The sequence below is a fragment of the Equus przewalskii genome, chromosome 6, assembly GCF_037783145.1.
Source record: "Equus przewalskii isolate Varuska chromosome 6, EquPr2, whole genome shotgun sequence".
Classification (NCBI taxonomy): domain Eukaryota; kingdom Metazoa; phylum Chordata; class Mammalia; order Perissodactyla; family Equidae; genus Equus; species Equus przewalskii.
In genome coordinates this window covers 77,442,143-77,463,909 of record NC_091836.1, presented here as the reverse complement: position 1 = coordinate 77,463,909, position 21,767 = coordinate 77,442,143, and the positions used below count along the sequence as shown (strand labels likewise).

At 37.7% G+C, this 21,767-nt stretch overlaps 1 protein-coding gene and 1 pseudogene across 1 annotated transcript; both read right to left on the bottom strand.

The window, feature by feature from the left end:
- Nucleotides 1-251: 251 nt before the first annotated feature.
- LOC103547542 (olfactory receptor 10T2-like) lies at nucleotides 252-11,871 on the bottom strand (annotated as a pseudogene).
- Nucleotides 11,872-19,271: 7,400 nt separating this feature from the next.
- Nucleotides 19,272-20,201, bottom strand: LOC103547549 (olfactory receptor 5P1-like). Its single transcript, XM_008514805.2, has one exon. It carries the CDS (start codon nucleotides 20,199-20,201, stop codon nucleotides 19,272-19,274), a length of 930 nt encoding a protein of 309 aa, XP_008513027.2.
- Between the last annotated feature and the right edge of the window lie 1,566 nt (nucleotides 20,202-21,767).

Genomic DNA, 21,767 nt, shown 5'->3' with positions numbered 1-21,767 from the left:
TAATTTCACAAGATGTTCGCATTAGGAGACATTGATACACAAGAACTCTGTATTATTTCCTAAAACTGCATGTGAATTGACTATTATTTCAAAACAAAAAGTGTACTTCAAAAGGAGGGCCAAGCTGAGGAAGGCGTAGGCACGACGGTGTTGTGAGAAGCCATTCCTGCTTTTATCTACTATAGCACTCATCCAGTGAGGTCCTTGGGGTAGGAACCAGATTAGAGTCACAATGTATCTATCCATACAGTTTAGCGCATTAGTTGCTCAATAAATGCTTGTAAATAAGAATCACAGGGAGAAGGCAATTCTAACCAAGGGAAGTCATTGCTGAAAGTTGAACAAGTGTGAGCTGGAAGAGATCTCTTTGGGGGAGGAATGGACAGTGTCCTCATTAAAAGTGTTGAAGTCATAGAAGAGCTCCAAAGGCAAAGATTACTTGAGGGTCCAGAATCCTGGAGAGCAGAAAAAGCGCACATCAGGAGCCCACCATTTTCTATGATTTTTCACCTTGAGGAATTTGCTAAATGAAAAGTAGTGTCTGAGAGGCTAAAAAGCAGATAACCCAGATTCGTTGCTGATAAAATAGAGATTTTTAAAGCTGTATGAGGCTGGGAAATAAAAATTGTGGTTCAGGCTCAAGCATGGAGGGAAGGCCCTAGTAAAAACACCTATGCTTCCAATTGGAAGACCTGAAGTGAAACACACTCAGAGAGCAGGGGCAAGCAGGAATTAGTTCAGTCATCACAAAGATTAAAACCTGAAGTTCAATAATCTCAATATCATTTTAGATACGTTGTTCTACCCGATCCTGAATACCTGCCAGGGCCAAAAATAAATAGTCTCTGGATGAAATTTAAATTATCCATAGTTTCAAGTTTCCTCTATGACTTTTTTTCAACTTTATTCAGGTATAGTTAAGAAATAGGAATTGTATATATTTAATGTTTACAGCTTCATGTTTTCATATACATATTCATTATGAAATGCTCACCACAATCAAGTTAGTTAACATATCCCTCACCTCATGTAGTAAATCACACAGGATTCTTTTCTTCTTCTTCATATTTATCTTCTCTCCTTCCTGGGTTTCTTCTCTCATCCATCCTTCTTTCTTTCCTCCATCCCTCTTTTATTGTATTATTAGAGCCAACTGATATAAAATTACCATTAAATTGTTATTAATTTTTCTAAGTACCAATTCTCAAAATTCTCTGTACAAGAACCAGGACACTTTATACATAGACTATCATCCCCTTGGCTAGAAGTCATGAAAGATATTGGGGGAAAGTCATTGTGGGAACTGGGCACTGGGTCAGAATGTTCTGTACAGAGACTAGCATTTAGAGTAGCTAAATTTATGGCTCCTCCAGTTATTCACTGTTCTAAATTGGGCAAACGGTTTTACCTCTTGTGCCTTAATTTCCTTATCTGTAAAGCAGGAATAATAGCAATAATTCCTGACCCAGGTGCCCTGCCCCAGGAGGGGAGGAGTCATGGTCACCGTGGGCCTCTCACTTCTGCCCAGGTGCAGAACCTGTAGATTCGATGTAAAGATTAAATTTGGTAATTATAATCATGCGAACTTAGCCTGAGGTCTGAGAAGTGACAAACAGGGCAAATATCCTGGATGTGGGCCAAATAGCACTGTGAGAATTAGGGTGTCAACAATGGATATCTCTCTTTTCTTCCTCTCCACATTTATTTTTGGATCTTTCCTGGCTTCTTCCTTCCCTCCCACTTCCTTCTTTCTTCTGTTCTTGTTTTCCTATTTTCTTCCAACTCCATTGCCACCTAACTTTCTGCTTTCCCATTTTCCTACCCTGAGAATATCACAGTCTTGTAGGGACAAGACATATAAACAAGCCCCATGCCAAGAGAGGAGACAAATTGAGAAGCAGGGAAAGAAGATGGAGAAAGCAGATATCAACGGCAGTGAACTATGAATTCTGGCTACCATTTAGTCCTTGGAACAATACAAAATTTTTGTGTGTGTGTGAAAATATATAACAATGGCTACTGATGATCCCCACCTACTGAACATTGGAATTTCATTGCCCTCCAAACCAAACAAGAAATTCTTAAGTTTCATTTATTCCTTGTATAAGTTCTCTGATCTCCAGAGTCAGCTTAGCTCCAGTTCTATTCAGACATCTTCACCCGTCATTGTAAATCACCATATATTTTGAAACTGCTGAAAATGAAATTTATAGTTTTTCAAGATACATGTTGTACTCAAGATTTTGGGGGGCTGGGGGATAAAAATATATTTTTATGATTCTAAAATTGCAGTGTTGTGACTTGAAAAGAATGGCTGGGTATAACTTAATATCTGTTTCAATGTACATATTTTTCACTTAATTAAATACACTCAATTTGTTGCAGCAAGTATCAGAGACTTACTGTAAATTAGTACAAATCTATAATATATAAAACTTTTATTTCAGTGTAAAAGATAGCTAACAAAATGATTCTAAAATTTTTCTTCCAAAACAGTATGATCTTCTTTATATATAAAATTAATAAATGAAACACCAGAGTGCTTCCAAGAGTTTCATTTTCTTCATGGCTCTGGTCTTTAGCCTTTAGAGAATTGGACCTTGATGTAGATGTAAAAGACTTAGATATGGTGCAAAATTGAGCCTCAAAATAATCGATGAAATGAAAAAGTTTAAAAAATTATATGAGGACATTGAGGATTTAGTGCTTATCAGGGAATATTTGTGAAAATGGAATGATGAAGTTTATGAAATGGGCAGTCAGAGAACTTCTAGCCAAATTATAATTCAACATTAAACAAAGAGAGACCTGGAGACCCAATGGGCTCTGACACCATCTCTAATCAATGAAGCTGTGTTAAGAATCCCAGCTGCATGCTTTTCGGAAGCTCTCCTTAGCTGCATTCACTCCAGCACAACTCCATGCTTCCTCTCTTGAGATTCTTCTTTCTTTGCGGGGCTTTTCCAAAGTTTTTTTCCCTAATAATTTTATTGAGATTATAATGGTTTATAACATTGTGTAATTTCAGGTGTACATTACTATTTGTCCATTTCTGAATAGACTTCATTGTGCTCACCACCAGTAGTGTAATTTTTGTCTGTCACTGTACATACTTGGCTCTTTAGCTGTTTTCCCACCCTCAGCCCTTTTCCCCTGTGGTAACCACTAATCCATTCTCTTTATCAATGTATTTGTTTATCTTCGACATATGAGTAAAATCATGCAATATTTTTCTTTCTCTGTCTGGCTTATTGTGCTTAACACCATACCCTCAAGTATCATCCATGTCATTGCAAATGGGACGATTTTGTCTTCTTTATGGTTGAGTAGTATTCCATTGTATATATATATACCACGTCTTCTTTATCCACTCATCCATACAAGGGCACTTGGGTTGCTTCCATATCATGGCTATTGTGAATAATGCTGGAGTGAACATATGGGTGCAGAAATCTCTTTGGATCATTGATTTCGAGTTCTTTGGATAAATACCCAGTAGTAGGATAGCTGGATCATGTGGTATTTCTATTTTTAATTTTTTGAGAAATAGCCATACTGTTTTCAACAGTGGCTGCACCAAGTTGCATTCCCAAGAGAAGTGTATGAGGGTTCCCTTTTCTCCACATCCTCTCCAATAGTTATTGGTTTTTGTCTGGGTAATTATAGCCATTCTGACTGGTGTAAGGTGATATCTCATTGTAGATTTTATTTGCATTTGCCTAATAATTAGTGATGTTGAACATCTTTTCATGTGTCTGTCAGCCATCTGTATATCTTCTTTGGGAAAATGTCTGTTCGTATTCTCTGCCCATGTTTTAATTGAATTGTTTGCTTTTTTGTTGTTGAGTTGTATGAGTTCTTTATATATTTTGGAAATTAACCCCTTTTCAGATATTCGATTTGCAAATATATTCACCCAATTCGTGGGTTGTTTTTTTTGTTTTGTTCACGGTTTCCTTTGACTTGCAGAAGATTTTTTAATCTGATGTAGTCCCATTTGTTATTTTTTCCTTTGTTTCCCATGCCCAAGTAAACATGGTATTTGAAAAGATGCTGCTAAGACCAAGGTCAAAGAGTGTACTGCCTGTATTTCCTTCTAGGAGTTTTATGATTTCAGGTCTTACATTCAAGTTTTTAATCCATTTTGAGTTAATTTTTGTGTCTGGTGCAAAATAATGGTTTACTTTCATTCTTTTCCATATGACTGTCCAATTTCCCAACACCATTTATTGAAGAGAATTTCCTTCCTCTATTGTATGTTCTTGGCTCCTTTGTCAAACATTAACTGTCCATAAAGGTGTGGTTTCATTTCTGGGCTTTCAATTCTGTTCCATTGATTTGTGTGTCTGTTTATTCCTAGATATTTTATCCTTTGTTGGGATTGCAAATAGGATAGTATTCTTGACTTCTCTTTCTGCTAGTTGACTATTAGTGTATAGAAATGAAATTGACTTTTGCAAGTTGACTTTTTTACCCTGCCACTTTGCTGTAGTTGTTGATTATTTCTAATAGTTTTCTGATGGATTCTTTAGGGTTTTCTATATCTAGAATCATGTCATCTGCAAACAACAAGAGTTTCACTTCCTCTTTTCCAACTTGGATTCCTTTTATTTCTTTTTCTTGTCTAATTGCCCTAGCCAAAACCTCTAGGCCTATGTTGAATAGGAGTGGTGAGAGTGGGCACATTTGTCTTGTTCCTGTTCTTAGAGGGATGCCTTTCAGTTTTTCACCATGGAGTATGATCTTGGCTGCGGGTTTATCATATATGGCTTTATTATGTTGAGCTACTTTCCTTCTATAACCATTTTATTCAGAGTTTTTATCTTAAACGGATGTTGGATCTTGTCAAATGCCTTTTCTGCATCTACTGAGATGATCATGTAATTCATATTCCTGATTTTGTTAATGTGGTATCTCACACTGATTGATTTATGGAAGTTGAACCACCCTTGAGTCCATGGAATAAATCCCACCTGATCATGGAGCATGATCCTTTTAATGTATTGCTGTATTTGTTTTGCCAATATTTTGTGGAAGATTTTTGCATCCATGTTCATCAGTGATATTGGCCTGTAATTTTCCTTCTTTGTGTTGTCCTTGTCTGGTTTTGGTATCAGGGTAATGTTGGCATCATAGGAGGAGTTAGGAAGTGTTCCGTCTTCTTCCATTTTTTAGAATAGTTTGAGAAAGACAGATATTAAATCTTCTTTGAATGTTTGGTAGAATTCTCCAGAGAAGCTACCTGGTAATTTTGTTTTTTGGGATGTTTTTGATGACTGTGTCAATCTCTTTACTTGTGATTGGTCTATTCAGATTCTCTATTTCTTCTTCATTCAGTTTTGGGAGGTTGTATGAGTCTAAGACTTTATGCATTTCTTCTAGGTTATCCAATTTGTTGGCATATAGTTTTTCACAGTAGTCTGTTATAATCATTTGTATTTCTGTAGTATCTGTTGTAATTTCTCCTCTTTCATTTCTAATTTTATTTATTAATTTGAGCCTTCTCTCTTTTTTTCTTGGTGAATCTGGCTAAGGGTTTGTCAGTTTTATTTATCTTCTCAAAAAAGCTCTTAGTTTCATTAATCCTTTCTACTAGGTTTTTGTTTTTATGCTTTTGGAGTATTTTTTGGTGAGGAATATTGGCTGTGAGCTAAAATCTGTTGGCAATCTTCCTCTTTTTTTTTTTTTTTGGCTTTGGGAACCTTGTCCCTGAGCCTGTATCTGTGCCAATCTCCTCTAGTTTTTATGTAGGATGCCTCTGCAACATGGCTTGGTGAGTCATGTGTATGTCCACACCCGGGATCTGAACCCATGAACCCCATGCCACCTACACTGAACGTGCAAACTTAACCACTATGCAACCAGGCCAGCCCCTTTTCTACTGTTTTTCTAGTCTCTATCTCACTTATTTATGTTCTGATTTTTATTATTTCTCTCCTTCTGCTGACTTTGGACTTTGTTCTTCTTTTTCTAGTTCTGTCAGGTGCAGTTTAAGGTTACATATTTGAGATTTTTACCGTTTGTTGAGGTGGACCTGTATTACTATGAATATCCTTCTTATGACTGCTTTTGTTGCATCCTATAAGAATTGGTAGATTGTGTTTTCATCTTCATTTGTCTATTTATTTTTAAATTTCTCTTTTGATTTCTTCATTGATCCAATGGTTGCTCAGTAGCATGTTGTTTATCTCCACATACTTCTGACTTTCCGTTTTTTCTTATAGTTGATTTCCACTTTCAAAGCATTGTGGTCAGAAAAGACGCTTGAGATGATTTCAATCTTCTTGAATTTATTGAGGCTCATCTTGTTTCCCAACATATGGGCTGTTTATGAGAATGATCTGTGTGCACTTGAGAAGGATGTGTATTTTGCTGTTTTTGGATAGAATGCTCTCTATATATCTATTAAGTCTATCTGATCAAGTGTTTCATAAATCCACTATTTCCTACTTGACTTCCTGTCTGGATGATCTGCCCATGGATGTAAGTGGGGTGTTGAGGTCCCCTGCTATTATTGTGTTGCTTTTAATTTCTCCCTTTAGGTATGTTAATAGTTGCTTTATGTACTTTGGTGCTCTTGTGTTAGGTGCATATATATTCATACATGTTCTGTCCTCCTAGAGGAAAGTCCATTTTATCATTATACACTACCTCTCATTGTCTTTTTTAACTTGAAGTCTGCTTTGTCTGATATTGGTATGGTGACATCTGCTTTCTTTTGTTTTCCATTAGTTTGGAGTATCGTCTTCTATCCCTTCACTCTGTGTCTATGTTTGTCTTTAAAGGTGAGATGTTTCCTAGAGGCAGCATACTGTTGGTAGTTTTTTAATCTACCCAGTTACTATGTGTCTTTTTATTGGAGAATTCAATCTATTTATATTTAGACTGATTATTGACATATGAGGGCTTAATACTGCCATTGTGTGTCTTGTTTTCAAGTTGTTCTGTTTCCATTGCTTTTCTTCCTTTGTGTTTCTGACTGCTATTTCATTTTAGAGGTTTTCTGGGGAGGTGTTCTCAGTTTCCTCTCTTTTTATGAACTGTGGATCTGCTCCAATGTTTTGTTTAGTGGTTACTGCGAGGTTTGCAGAAAAGATCTTGTAGATGAAATAGTCCATTTTCTTATAGCCTCTTATTTCCATTAGCCTAGCAGTTTCTATGCCCTCCCTCTTCCATAAATTATCTGTTTTGTGTCATGAGTTTGTGACTAAGTTTAAGCGTTTATGGTTACTTTTAGTGCTTTTCTGCCCTTATCTTTTAAGTTATAATTGAGTATTTTCTTCCCTGTTCTGATAGAGAGCTTCAGTTTTTTAATTTTGTCTGCCTATTTATCTCCTTGCTCAAGGCTTTGTAGACCTTTGCCTTTTTGTTTCTGATATGAGTTCATCTTTAATCATTTCCTGTAGGGGAGTTTTAGTGGTGATAAAATCCCTCAGCTTTTGTTTATCTGGGAAAGCTTTAATTTTTCCATTGTATCTGAAGGAAAGTTTCATTGGATAGAGTATTCTTGGCTGAAAGTTTTTGTCTTTCAGTATTTTGAATATGTCATTCCATTCTCTCCTAACCTGTAAGGTTTCTGCTGAGAAATCCGCTGAAAGCCTGATAGTGGTTTTATATAGGTTATTTTCTTCCACCTTGCTGCCCTTAATAATTTTTCTTTGTTGTTGACTTTTGCCAGTGTTACTAATATATGCCTTGGAGAAGATCTTTTAGTATTGATGTAATTAGGCATTCTATTGGCTTCATGCATTTGTAAATCTGGTTTCTTCCCAAGGTTTGGGAAATTCTCAGCTATTATTTGTTTGAACAAACTCTCTGCTCCTTTCTCCCTCTCTTCTTGCTCTGGGATACCTTAATCCTTATGTTGCTTTTCCTAATTGAGTTGAATATTTCCCAAAGAATTCCTTCATTTTTTAAAAATCTTAGTTCTCTTTCCTCCTCCACCTGTGGTATTTCTCTATCTCTATCCTCTAACTCACTAGTTTTTATTGTCCATAGCATCAGCTGTATTTTTTAAGGATTCTAGATTATTTTTTATTTCGCTAATAGTGTTCTTCATATCCAGATTTTCTTCTTGTTTTTTTATAGTTTCTATCTCTTTTAGAAAGTATTACTTCTCATTAATTTTATTCCTGAACTCATTGAACTGCCTTTCTGAGTTTTCTTGTAGTTCATTGAGTTTATGACAGCTATTTTGCATTCTCTGTCATTTAGATTGTAAATTTCTTTGCCTTCATGTTTGGTTTCTGGAGAATTGTCATTTTCCTCCTGATGTGAATTGTTGCTGTAGTTTCTTATGGTGTTTGGTGAACTAATCTTATTTTGTCAGCACTTTTGTGGTAGTATTAGTCACAGATTCCACCTGCTATGGCCAGGGGGATGCAGGAGCTGAGTTTCTGATCCTACCCTGTCTACTGGAAGTTGTCAGGGTACTATGCACACTTGTACGAGCTGGGAGGGTGTTTATCTTTATCAATGTTCTAACTCAATTTAAACAGCACTTGAATAATTTGTTTTTTGAGAGCTTAGGGAAGTTAATTATGAAAACTTCTAGCCATATGGTTTGTTGTGGAATGAGAAGAATAGTTCTTAGACAGATTTTTCTATATTATTACTAGATTTTGGTATGGAATAGACTAAAGAGACCAGAAATAACCCCAAACATATACAGTCAGCTAATATTTGACAAGGGAGCCAAGAACTCTTGATAGGGGGGACAATAGTATCTTCAACAAATAGTGTTGAGAGAACTGGATAACCACATGGAGAAAAACGAAGCTAGACCCCTATCTTACACCACTCACAAAATTTAGTTTGAGATAGATTAAAGACAATCTCCTTAACATTGGTCTTGGCAATGATTTTTTAGATATGACACCAAAAGCACAAGTAACAAAAGCAAAAGTAAGCAAGTGGGACTTCAACAAACTAAAAAGCTTTTGCACAGAAAATGAAACAATAAAAAAAAATGTAAAGGCAACATACCAAATGGGGGGAAATATTTGCAAATCATGTATCTGATAAGGGGTTAATATCCAAAGTATATAAAGAACTCATACAACTTAACATAAAAATACCCCAACAATCCAATTAAAAAATGGGAAGAGGGAGCTGGCCCAGTGGTGCAGCAGTTAAGTTCACATGTTCCACTTTGGTGGTCCAGGGTTCCCTGGTTCGGATCCCGAGTGAGGACCTACCCACTGCTTAGCAAGCCATACTGTGGCAGGCATCCCACATATAAAGTAGAGGAAGATGGGCATGGATGTTAGCTCAGGACCAATCTTCCTTAGCAAAAAGAGTAGGATTGGTAGTGGACATTAGCTCAGGGCTAATCTTCCTCAAAAAAAAAAACTTTTTTAATGGCCAGAGGATCTGAATAGACATTTTCCCAAAGAATACATACAAATGGGCGGCAGGTACATGAAAAGGTGCTCAACATCACTAATCTTCAGGAAAATGCAAATCAAAACCACAATGAAATATCTCTTCACACTTGTTAGAATGGCTATCATCAAGAGGACAAGAGATAACAAGTGTTGGTGAGGATATAGGGGAAAGGAAACCCAATTTGGGAATGAAAATTAGTTCAGCTACCATGGAAAACAGTATGGAGATTCCTCCAAAAAATAAGAATAGAGCTACTACCTAATACAGCAGTCCCACTCCTGGGTATACACCCAAAGGGAATGAAAACAGGATACTGAAAAAATATCTGCACTCTCATGTTTATTGCAGTATTATTCACAATAGCCAAGACAAGAAAACCACCTAAGTGCCTGTCAATGGATGAATGGAAAAGAAGATGCGGTATATGTGTGTGTGTGTATGTATATATATATATATATACATACACACACACACAATGGAATATTATTCAGCCACAAGGAAGAAGGAAATCCTGTCATTTGTGACCCCATGGATGGACCTTGAGGGCGTTGTGCCAAGTGAGATGTCAGAAAGAGGAAGACAAATACTGTATAATCTCACTTATATATGGAATCTAAAAAAGCTGAACTTGTAGAAACAGAGTAGAATGGTCGTTTCCAGGGGATGGGATTGGGGGAATTGGAGTGCTGTTGTTTGAGGGTACATACTTGCAACTAGTAGATAAATAAATTCTGGAGATTTAATGCACAGCCTAGTGATTATAGTCAGCAGTACTGTATTATAATCTTCAAAGTTGCTAAGAGACTAGATCTTAATTGTTTTCACAACAAAAAAGAAATGATAATTTTGTGAGTGATAAATGTGTTAACTAATCTACAGTGGTAATCATATTTCAATATGTAAATGTATCAAATCAACACATTGTACAGCTTAAATTTACCAAATTTTATATATCTATTTATCTCAATTTTTACAAAGTTTCTATCTTCTAGGTCACTTTAATAAGTTAATTTTTCCAGAAATTCCTCCATTCCAATCTAGTTTCCATATTTGTTTGAATAACATTGAAAAAAGTATTTTTGAAAATTCTTTGAAATTTTCTCTGTATTGTGGTCCTTCCTTTATTTCAACTCCAAATTCGTGTACTTTCTCCTTTTTTGATTAAGTGAATTAGTGATCTTTGTCTCTACTCTCCCTCTCCTTCTCTTTCTCTCTCCCTTTCATTTTTTCTTCTTTTCCTTTTAGACCAAACTTTTCCTTCCCAAAGTCAACCAAGATAACAAAAATACAGACTTCCAAAACATGTTTTGATATGTTTATTACAAAAATGTGTGTCCATGTGTGTAGACATATATATCTGTATATATACATGTATATGTGTAATACATTTTAAAATATATCAACACTGTATCTGGCTTTGTAGTAGAACAGTGAGAGTAGCGTATATCAGGCAATTAGAATACACTTTAATTGCTTTGTGCACAAAGTGATGGTTTTTATTGGAATTACTCCACTTTTTCCACTTTTATTTATGAATTCTCTTTAAATCTTTTAAATGTCCTAGGCTCTTTTATTTACCATCTGAGGGGAAAAAATATACATACCTTGCCTAGTACTTTCCTTATCTGCATTTCTTTGTTTCTTAGACTGTAAATGATGGGCTTAAGCAGAAGTGTTAGCACTGTATACATGGAATGAGTTACTTTCCTTGGGCTTCAAATAGACAAATCCAGCAAATACATATGTAGGGACATCACAGTGAGATGAGAGAAGCAAGTTGAGAAGGCCATACGCTTCCTCTTTGAAGAAGGAGTCTTCGTAACTTGAACACAATGGAGACACAGGAAATCATATGTCAAAGGTGCCCAGAAACACAAAGGTAGTGAATGCAAGAAGAACCATTTTCTGACAAAAGGTGTAGTCACAGGAAAGGGACCACAGGTGCAATGTCACAAAAAAAGTGCCAGATAGTGTTGGAGTCACAAAAAGACAAGTTGAATACCATGAGGACAATGCCCAGACACATCACAATCCCAGTGACACAAGAGGCCATCATGAGCTGAAAGCAGATCTTTTAGGTCATGTAGATGGGGTAGTGCAGTGGGTTGTGAATGGCAGTGTAACGGTCATAGGATATGGCAGCCATGATGAAACAATTAATGCCTCCCATGCCCAAGAAGAAAACCTTCCATGTGGCACCCTCCGGAAGAGAAAATGTCTTGCTGTCTGAAAGCAAGTCCACTAACATGCAGGGGATGATTACCATAGTGATACAGGTATACTAGAAAAGGACAGGACACACAGGAAACAATACATGGGGGTGTGAAGGTGGTAACTGAGTTTGATGGCCACCATTATAGACACATTTGCAGCTAGGATGGTCACATAGGAGAAGAACATCACCACAAGGAGGAGACTCTGCAGGTCTGAGAAACTGGAAAATCCCCAAAGAGAGAACATGCTCACTGTGATATGATTGCCCATCCTCCAGTTTGGCTTGTTATCTTTCCCCTAGAAGTGCCAAGGTGCTTGAGGTCAGGACTTTGAAATAATGCAAAATTCTCCTTCTGCACTGATACCACCTGGACTTTAATCAGGGTACCTGGACAAGTGTAAGACAACTCTTAATGAGAGAGCCTGAGAAAAGGGAGCCAATTCCTTTTAATTCAAGGTTAGGACACAGAGTGATGAGGAGAAAGGTTCTAGTAAGAGAATCTGTATAAACGCCATAGGTTAAGCGAGTATACCTTCTTGAAGCCTTCTCATTTGGTATCCATTCTCTAATCGAAAGTCAGAATCTTCATAAAGAGGGAAATATGAAAAAAGTGCTTATGTTTTCACCTACAGGAGTATGAGAAACATCATCTGTAAAATGTTTATTTGTTGTCTAATCATAGCCTGGCACATGGAAGGGATCAAAATGTTAACAGTACCAATAAAATCAATTCCTTTTTTTTTCAAATTTTGGAGAAGTAAGCACAATTTTCTGAATGGCTTTCAAAACTTTTTTGCAGGTAATTATATCTTCAGATGTGTTCCCCAGATTTTAGTGGCTGCTTGGCTAACATACCAATGAATAGACATGATAAATAAATTTATAGTGTTGAAATTTGTACAGTTGTCCTATCCTTGACAATAAATTAAGGGTTGAGCTATTCAATGAATGTCTTCTTTCCAGGCATACCTTGGAAGCAAAATTGTTACGGAGAGACCACTCCATTCCAGGATGGCATATCCTTGTTCTGATGTCCTGATAAAATCTTGAGCTGTCAGGAAAACTTCCAGGATAGTTTCTGAATGATATACTGATAGAAAGGATTGCTTTGCAGCACAGACTTGACAAAAACTAACTCAAGTTCCTCATAATATTTTACCTAGTCATATTTTTATTTCTATCAGTTCTTAAAATATCTACCTGTGTCTGAGATGGCAGCATGAAAGTAACACAAGAACTTTCCATCCAATGTGAAGTTCAGTTTCTGGTGCTGTTGTCAGGGAAGGAAAGGAAGACAGCAAGGAGATAGGGATGTGGGATTGAGGAGTTGGGAACGAAAGAAAGTTATACATTCTCACTCCCACCCATTCCATTTTCTGCCAGACCTTTCCAATAAGAAAAACCAAAAGCTTCAGGAGAAATTGACACATCTAGGTTTTGAAACTCTCACTATGATTCTGTTACTTCCTTTTCCATTTGTACTGATGATAAATTCTACTGTCCTCATAATACTCAGGAGAACTAGTGATGGAGAATGTGACAATGTAACATTTTCCCCATTGTTTCCTGTAGCCTTCTCAGTCCTTGAGGAGAAAAATCTGTGGGAGATGTTTGTGGCCCAGCATTTTGTGATAAATTCACCATGCTTGTGTTGTACCACTTCTGTAGACTGAAAGAGACAATTATATCTATCCCTGGAAACTCCATTTCCAAGTTTTGACAAACTACTACTCTTGCAGGGAGATCTATTGGGCTTAAAATGTCTAATTTCTTTGAGATGGCAACAAGACCTCAGGAATTTGAGGCCGCTTCTTGATTGTAAGCCTCTTTGCTGACTCTTTTGTCCCTTTCCCGTTCCAAAACTTTGGACAGTGGCCACTGTAAATCAATCTACCTCCAAAGGGGCACCCTGGGGATAGCTTAGTCTACCTTATCAATCATCATTCCCTATCCGACTGAACTGGAGGATTGTTCTGGTAGCTCCACTTAATTGCTGCTCATGGGTCAATGTCTGAAGGTGGAGAAATGACGCATATTTATCACCAAGTCTTTGGAAAAGTGCGTTAACTTTCTTCCAACCCAATCAGAATAAAAGTCAGCATTGATCAGCTTTTTAATGTTGTTTCCTACAAAGATACTGTTATTTTAAATATTTAAATAAAGGGTACATTTTATTGAGTTGTAGTTGTGAATTCTGATCAGCAAATTTGGCCAAATATATGTAAATTAGACGTTCATGAGGTTTAGGCTCTTTCAGGTTAGATTTGGCTTCTCAAGTTCCCTACATATATGTGAAAAACGTATTTCCTGTACCTTCCTACAGTTCTGCTGTGAGCCTTAAAGTGCTCTAAAAAAAATACAGTTTTAATAAAGATATCAATTTCCTCATAAGGTTGTTTTAGATCTACCAAGGGAATTATTGTGGCTCTTATAAACCACAAATGCATAATTATAAAATTAAATCGTCACATTGATTAGCCGAAGAAGAAACACAAACAACAAAATTGCTAATGTTTTACAGTGACAATGTTGCCATGAAGTGTGATGCCTGCAAGTTTAGATTATGGGTAAAACTGGAAATTGCATGAGGAATTTATCCCTATTTTTTCTTTGCCGTTTTTTGCTTGGTTCTTTTGATACAATGGTATAAGTCAACTGGGCTTTACATTAGACCTGTAATTACAACGGCATCCAATGTGTATTAAGATAGGGGATGGAGCAAAATTAGAGGCCTGGGTTCAAATCTCAGCTGCGCTCTTTTGCGCAGGTATGAGCAAGTAATTTAATCTCTGTGATAATCATTTTTCTCATCTGTAATGGACATGAATACCTGTTTGCTGTGGTGACATGGCTGCATACATAAACGTAACACAGGGTATGTGCTCAGTGCTTCCTACTTCCATTCCCATTTCCGAAAACAAATTTATAGATGACAAAATTATAGACAAATCTTCCACAACAGATGCTCAACAATACTTTCCTCCTTATAATTTGCCTGTAACTTCATAATTTACCTTCTTCTTCATCTATGCTGCCTAACTTCTTGCTGCATTTGTCTGTTATCTGGAGTTTACAATCCTATTCTAGATCTGCAGGGTTTTTAAGCTCCCCTCTCTGTTGTTTGTAGGCCAAATATGCCAGGAATAGGAAACAACAACAGTATTTATCTCAAGTCTAATTGTCCCCTTAGTTTTATCAGTACATTCTAATTGATTGTTAATTATTTTACACTTTTTCTGGTGAGGAAGATTGGCCCTGAGCTAACATCTATTGCCAATCTTCCTTTTATTTTTTTTTTCTCCCCAAAGCCCAAGTACATAGTTGTATATCCCAGTTATGTCATTCTAGTTCTTCTCATCACAGAATGGCTTGATGAGCGATGAGTAGGTCCACGCCCAGTATCCAAACCGGTGAACCCCGAGCCACCAAAATGCAGCATGTGAACTTAACCATTCAGCCACTGGGCTGGCCCCTGACTGTTAATTTTTAAAGCTACTTGATTATTAGTGGCTATAGCACTACACACATGGTATACAGAAATATAAAATTCCCACCTTGTACCAGAGAAGAAGCACATTCAGACCTCTTAAAACCATGAAAAATTAAGCTGTAGGAAGACGTTGGAGTCTCACAAATCATCCTTAGTTTTTTGCAGTTCTTTATACATGTCATTTAAGAACAAGTTCTTAAGCCACTTGTGATCTTTGAATGCCTGCGGTGAGTCGTCTCTGTCTGAATTGTGGAGTCTCTTATGAAAATAGAGTAGTGGATTCTCTGTTCCTCATGGCTGGAGCTCAGTTCTATGTGGATTCCAGTGAGAGTTTGGGGGTCACCCGAGAACATTACACCTTGACACTACTTAGAGTTTCTTTCTTTCCATTAGCTATCAGGAGGATTGTCCTCTGTGGACGTAAAACTCATTGTGAGGTCTACAGAACGGTTTTTATTCTGACATATCACAGTGATTTTTCAGTAAAGTTTGTTCTTATTTAACTGAATAGCAAATCAAGTAACTGAAATTCAATTTGTCAAAATGTATTTTTGAATGTGGATGATTCCCCCAGGTGTATTTACTTTGTACTCAATATCATTTATTTTACACCTCTGAAAATTTGCCAAGTCCCATTGGTCTCTTCTTCCCTATTTATAGGGTTAGGGTGAGGGCTTATCATATAGGTTTCTGCCCAGGGAATCAGTCAGAAGAAAGGTTGATGAAAGAAAAGGAGCAGAGAATGATTGTTGTGATTGCTTTTGCATGTGACAATTGCTATAAAAGGCCTTGCTGAAAGGAAAATCCTCTCTAACTGAAATTCCTAATGACTCATTGCCACTCAAAACATTCTTCTAATATCCTATTATGAAATTTTTAAAACATAGAGTCTAGCTGAAAAAATTTTACTGCAAGCATCTGTACATACATTACCTAAATTGTACTGGATATCTTCTATTGTGTAATAAACCATTCCAAAACTTAGTGGCTTTAAAGACAACCTCTATTATTTATACAGACAAAGCTCACTAGAGATATTAGGGGATATTGAAATTGTAGTTCCTCTCATGTCTGATTATTGATGCTGGCTGTTTTCTGAACCTTAGCGGGGGATTCAGCCTCCCTGCATGGCCATGGTGACTCTGTTCCACAGACAAACATCTTTCAAGGGTCAGGCAGATGCGGTATCACCTTTTATGCCCTATCTCACTAGCATCCACTCTATTCATTGAGGCAGCCAGAGTTCCTGCCCAGCCTATATCAAAGAGAAATAGATTCCTACTCTTGATGAGGATGTGGCAAATTTCTGGAAGACTACATGGGAATGAAATGTTTTTTATTGAGATATAATTGACATATAACATTATATGAGTTTCAGTTGTACAACATGATGATTTGATATTTGTATATATTGTGAAATGATCATTGCAATAAGTCTAGTTATGTCCATCACCACTCATAGTTACCAATTATTTTTCTTGTGATGAAAACTTTTCAGATCTACTCTCTTAGCAGCTTTCAAATATACAATATGGTATTCTTAACTATGGTCACCAAGCTGTACAATACATACCCAGGACTTTATTTTATCATTGAAAGTCTGTACCTTTTGATCACCTTCATCTATTTTGTCCATGCCCCACCTCTCACCTCTGGCAACCACCAATCTGTTCTCTGTATCTACGAGTTTGGAGATTTTTTTGTTCATTTTTTTTTTAGATTACACATATAAGGGAAATCATACAGTATTTGTCTTTCTTTATCTGACTTATTTCACTTAGCGTAATACCCTGAAGGTCCATCCCTGTTGTCACAAATGTCAAGAGTTCCTTTTTTAAGGCTGAATAGCATTCCATTGTATATATATGCCACATTTCCTTTATCCAGTCATCCATCAATGGACACTTTGATTGTTTCCATGTCTTGACTGTTGTAAATAATGCAGCAATAAACACAGAGGTGCAAATATCTTTTTGAATTAGTGTTTCATTTTCTTCAGATAGCTACCCAGAAGTGGAATTGCTGGATCATATGGTAGTTCTGTTTTTAATTTTTTTGAGGTAAATTCATATTGTTTTCCATAGTGGCTGCAACAATTTACATTCCCACCAACACTGTAGGAGGGTTCCCTTTTCTCCGTGTCCTTGCCAACACTTGTTATTTCTTGTCTTTTTGATGACAACCCTTCTAACAGATGTGAATGATATCTCACTGTGGTTTTGATTTGCATTTACCTGATGATTAGTGATGCTGAGCATCTTTTCATGTACCTGTTGGCCATTTGTATGTCTTCTTTGGAAAAATGTCTATTCAGATCCTCTGCTCAGTTTTTAATTTAGTTGTTTGTTTCTTTGCTATTGAATTGTATAATTTCTTTATAAATTTTGGATATTAACCTCTTATCAGATGTATGAGTTGAAAATATTTTCTCCCATTTGGTAGATTGCCTTTTCATTGTTTTGATGGTTTCCTTTGCTGTGCAGAAGTTTTTTAGTTTGATCTAGTCCCTTTGTCTCTGAGCCTATGGTGGGGTCCACCATTGGCAGGCTTATTACCAGAGACTCAGGTGAGAGTGTGTGTTGTCTGGTGCCTGGGGGGATGCAGCTGTCTCCAGTACCTTGTTCAGCAGAGTGGTGCTGGGATAAGGGTACACTTCAAAGTCCACAGTTGGATCCTCAGATTATGGGCTTATTATGAGATGTGTGAATGAGTGTGGCTCCTGCCAGGTCCTTGGGAAAGCTGCTTCCTGGTCACTGGTTAGGCCCCTGGGTGGATGCCACTAGCCCTGGACCGTGGCTGAGAGGAGCTGGAACTGAGCCCAAGGTTCCACAGTTTCAGGTTCCATAGCCAAGACTGAGGTCCTCAGGTCTAGTTCTGGAGACGTGGATGGGCATTTCTCCTACCAGGTCCCTGTGTGGCCTAGAATGATCCCTGATCATGGCTGAAGGGGCTGGAGATGAGTATAGCCTATCTCCAGCTTACTCCCTGTGCTGGTAGGACCACTCATGGACCGTGGTTGGGAAGGGCTGAAGCCTAATATTTGGCCATTTGAAGATCTCCAGGAGTGCAGACAGGAGTATCCCTAGGCTGACAGGTCTGCTGGTGGGCTGCAGTATTGATGGTATTGGAGCCAAATATAGGGCCCTTACAGGATCTCCACGGGTGCAGATGAAAGAGTCTCCTGTTTGGTCTCTGTGTCAGCAGGACCGTTCAAGGACTGCAGTTGGAAGGGGCCGGAGATGAGCATATGGCCATTTCTGGATCCCCAGGGTACAGAGAGGAAGGTCTCCAGCCTGGGTCCTGTGCCAGCAGGCCTGCTTGCCGACTGCAGCTGAGAGGGGCCTGGCGTCTAGTATAGGGCCCCATCAGGATTTCATGGGGTACAGACAGGAGTATCTACTTCAGGATCCCTGTGTCACAGGACTGTTTGCGCAGGCTGTGTGTAGGACAGCCTGGAGCAGTTACAGGGCCCTTTTAAAATTTATAGTCTGACAGAGTTTGATGGGTTTACCTTCCAGGGTTCCCAGACTGTGGCCAAGAGGGCCAGAGCCTATTCACAGACCACTTCATGGTTCACAGCCAGGACAGTAATTTGTATGTCTATTACCTGATACGTGAGTGGGTGTGATTCCTCGCAGATCTCTTGGCATATTGTAATGGTGACAAGCCCAAAATCTACAATACCAGCAACATGGGATTGCTGTTAAAATGAAATGGAGAAACATAGTGGTTTTGGACCCAGACTTTCTGGATTCGAACACTGGTCCCACAACTTTCTAGCTGAATGATTTGAGACAATCTACTTAATGTTTTTGTACCCCAGATGATTTATTTTTGAAAAGAAATAATAGTACTACTTGATAGGGTTTTTGTGAGGAATATACCAGTTATATATGTAATGCTCTTAGAATAAGGCCTGGGACATAGTAAGTACAAATTATTGTTTGCTAAATAAATTAAATTTTAAAAAGTGTTTGGCACCTACAGGTGTTCAACAATATTTATAACTATTACTATCATTATTACTGATTTCAAGGTTTTTCTCAATTAGTTTACAGATGTATAAAAGTGAGAACTAGCAGAAAATTTTAATTTAAGCAATAAGCAGCATTGGCTAGGTCCTAAGTATGATGCTGGTAAGCAAAAATTTTATGTCACCTGAAATGCTAAGAATGGATCCTAAGAATATATTCTGACAATTGTCTTTCTCAGAGCCTCCTTTACATCTCTGTTCCTCAGACTGTAGATGAGGGGGTTCAACATGGGGATCACCACTGTGTAGAACAGAGACACCACCTTGTTCTGGTCAGTTGAGTAGCCGGACTTGGGCATGACATAAATGAAGGTGATAGTTCCATAGTAGAGAGTAACTGCAGTGAGGTGGGACGTGCAGGTGGAGAAGGCCTTGTGTCTTCCTTCAGTGGAGCGCATCTTCAGGATGGTGATGAGGATGCAGACGTAAGAGAGAGCTATGACAAACACTGTAACCACAATGATGGAGCCAGAAGAAATAGAAGGGATAATTTGAATAATGGAGATATCCGAGCAGGCAAGTTTCAACAAAGGGGAGAAATCACAGAAAAAGTGATCTATTTGATTTGGTCCACAGAAAGACAGGCTCAAAAGACAGCTAGTAAATGTCCAAGCATTCACACACCCACCCAGATAGGAGGCACCTACAAAGAGAATGCAAATTCTGGGGGACATGCGGGTGGAGTAGAAAAGGGGAGAGTAGATGGCCACATAGCGATCATAGGCCATGGCAGCCAGTAAGAAGCACTCGGCCGTCCCAAATGTGACCCCAAAACAGAGCTGGGCTTCACAGCCAGCGAAAGGGAGGGCTATTCCATGTCCAAGGAATCCTACAAGCATTAGAGGTGTGATTGATGTGGAAAACCCGATGTCCACAAAAGCCAAATGGCTTAGGAAGAGGTACATGGGAGTGTGAAGCTGAGAACAACTTCTTATTAAAGTAATTATGCTGATATTGCCTGCTAAGGTGACAACGTAGATTCCTAGAAATATCACAAAGAAGATGGCACAAAGTGTAGGGTCCTTTGTTAACCCCAAAATGATGAACTCTGTCACGCTGGTGTGGTTTCCCACCATCTCCTTTGTAAATTGTTCCTGTTGAGGAATATGGAAATATTCATTTGTTTTGTACTTTTGTCCCACACAATCCTGATTTTCTGACTATTCCTCAGACTCATTCACAGTGATTTCTTCCTCTGCACAGCCTATAAATTTGTGCTCTACAGGATTTTTTTTTTGTCTCTTTCCTCTTTTGCATAAAATGAGAATGATTCAATGTCACTCTCTGAAATCTCAGTTATATTCTTTTACTTATCTAATATTTATTTTAAAACATCTCTTTGATCTTGACTCCTAGACATATATCTCTCCAAAGGTCCAGATCTACAGTTTCAACTATCTATCTGAAGTCTCTAGTTGAAAATCTGACAAATAATTCAAAACTCAGCCTCCTCCATACTGAACTCATCCTTTTCTTGGGCCCATCTTCCTACATTCTATATCTGTGAAATTATACCACCATCCACTCAATCTCTCATGTCGGAGATGTGGAAGTCATCCTAACCTTCATCCTCTCTTTGTACCACATCTATTAAAATCCTATTCAGTCTATCTATAATTTAGTTCCAAATTTTATTTCTTCATCTCCTCACTTCCATTCCTAGTGTCCCTGCTTTAGTCAAGGCCTCTTCATTTTATTTATCTATTTACTTACCTTCCTTCCTACCCCCTTCTAATTTGCATTACATCTGCCAGAGTGATCTTCTGCCGAAGTAAAAAGTAGGTGATGCCAAAGGGATTACTTTAAGTCCTTCAGTGCTTTCTCAAGCCTTCAAGATGAGACCCAACCTCTTTAACACAGCACAGTGCACACTTTCTGATATATCCTTGCATATGTCTCTCTGCATTCTCTCAGGATATTTCCATGCAACAATTGCACTCATCAATCCTCCTGAACCACTTCGAGTCCCTCAATACACTCTATTCTCTTTAGCTTTTGACTATTTTTCTCCTACTTGAACTCCCACCATTGTCGTCCTGGGTGACCTACTGATCCTTCAGATTGATTTCTCTCTAAAGCCTTCTCTGACTTCTGAGAGTTAATCAGTCAACTTTCCTTTGTGTTGACATCACACTTTGAAGATGTCTAGATTGCCATTGTTTATACTGGGTTATGGTTTTTGTTGTTGTTTGTTCATTTACATTTCACTCTTCCGAGTAATTAACTAGATATTCTGCTCAACAACCGTGCATTTTATCACTACATTACAAATAACTAGTGCTTGACAATAAAATGTGCTGAAGAAAAACTTGTTAAATGAATGAGTGAATGGTAAGTGAGTAGGCTATGGGAAGCCACAGAGAAATATAATTTAGGTTCCCTGTCCAGAGAAATCAGGCTGGTAGAGAAGAAAGACAGTGAAGATATTATTAATGCATAGGAAGTCTGTAATAGTAGTATAAGTTAAGAAATGGCTTATTTTGTTTCTAAAAAAAATCATATAGCCATGCTAATGAAAAACAAGAAAATTTGAAGATTCCTCTCCAATCTGGGTACTATCACACTAGTCAACTACTATAAATTTGGTAATTTATTGCCAGGAATATTGGATATATTTTAATATAGCTTTATAACATTGCATA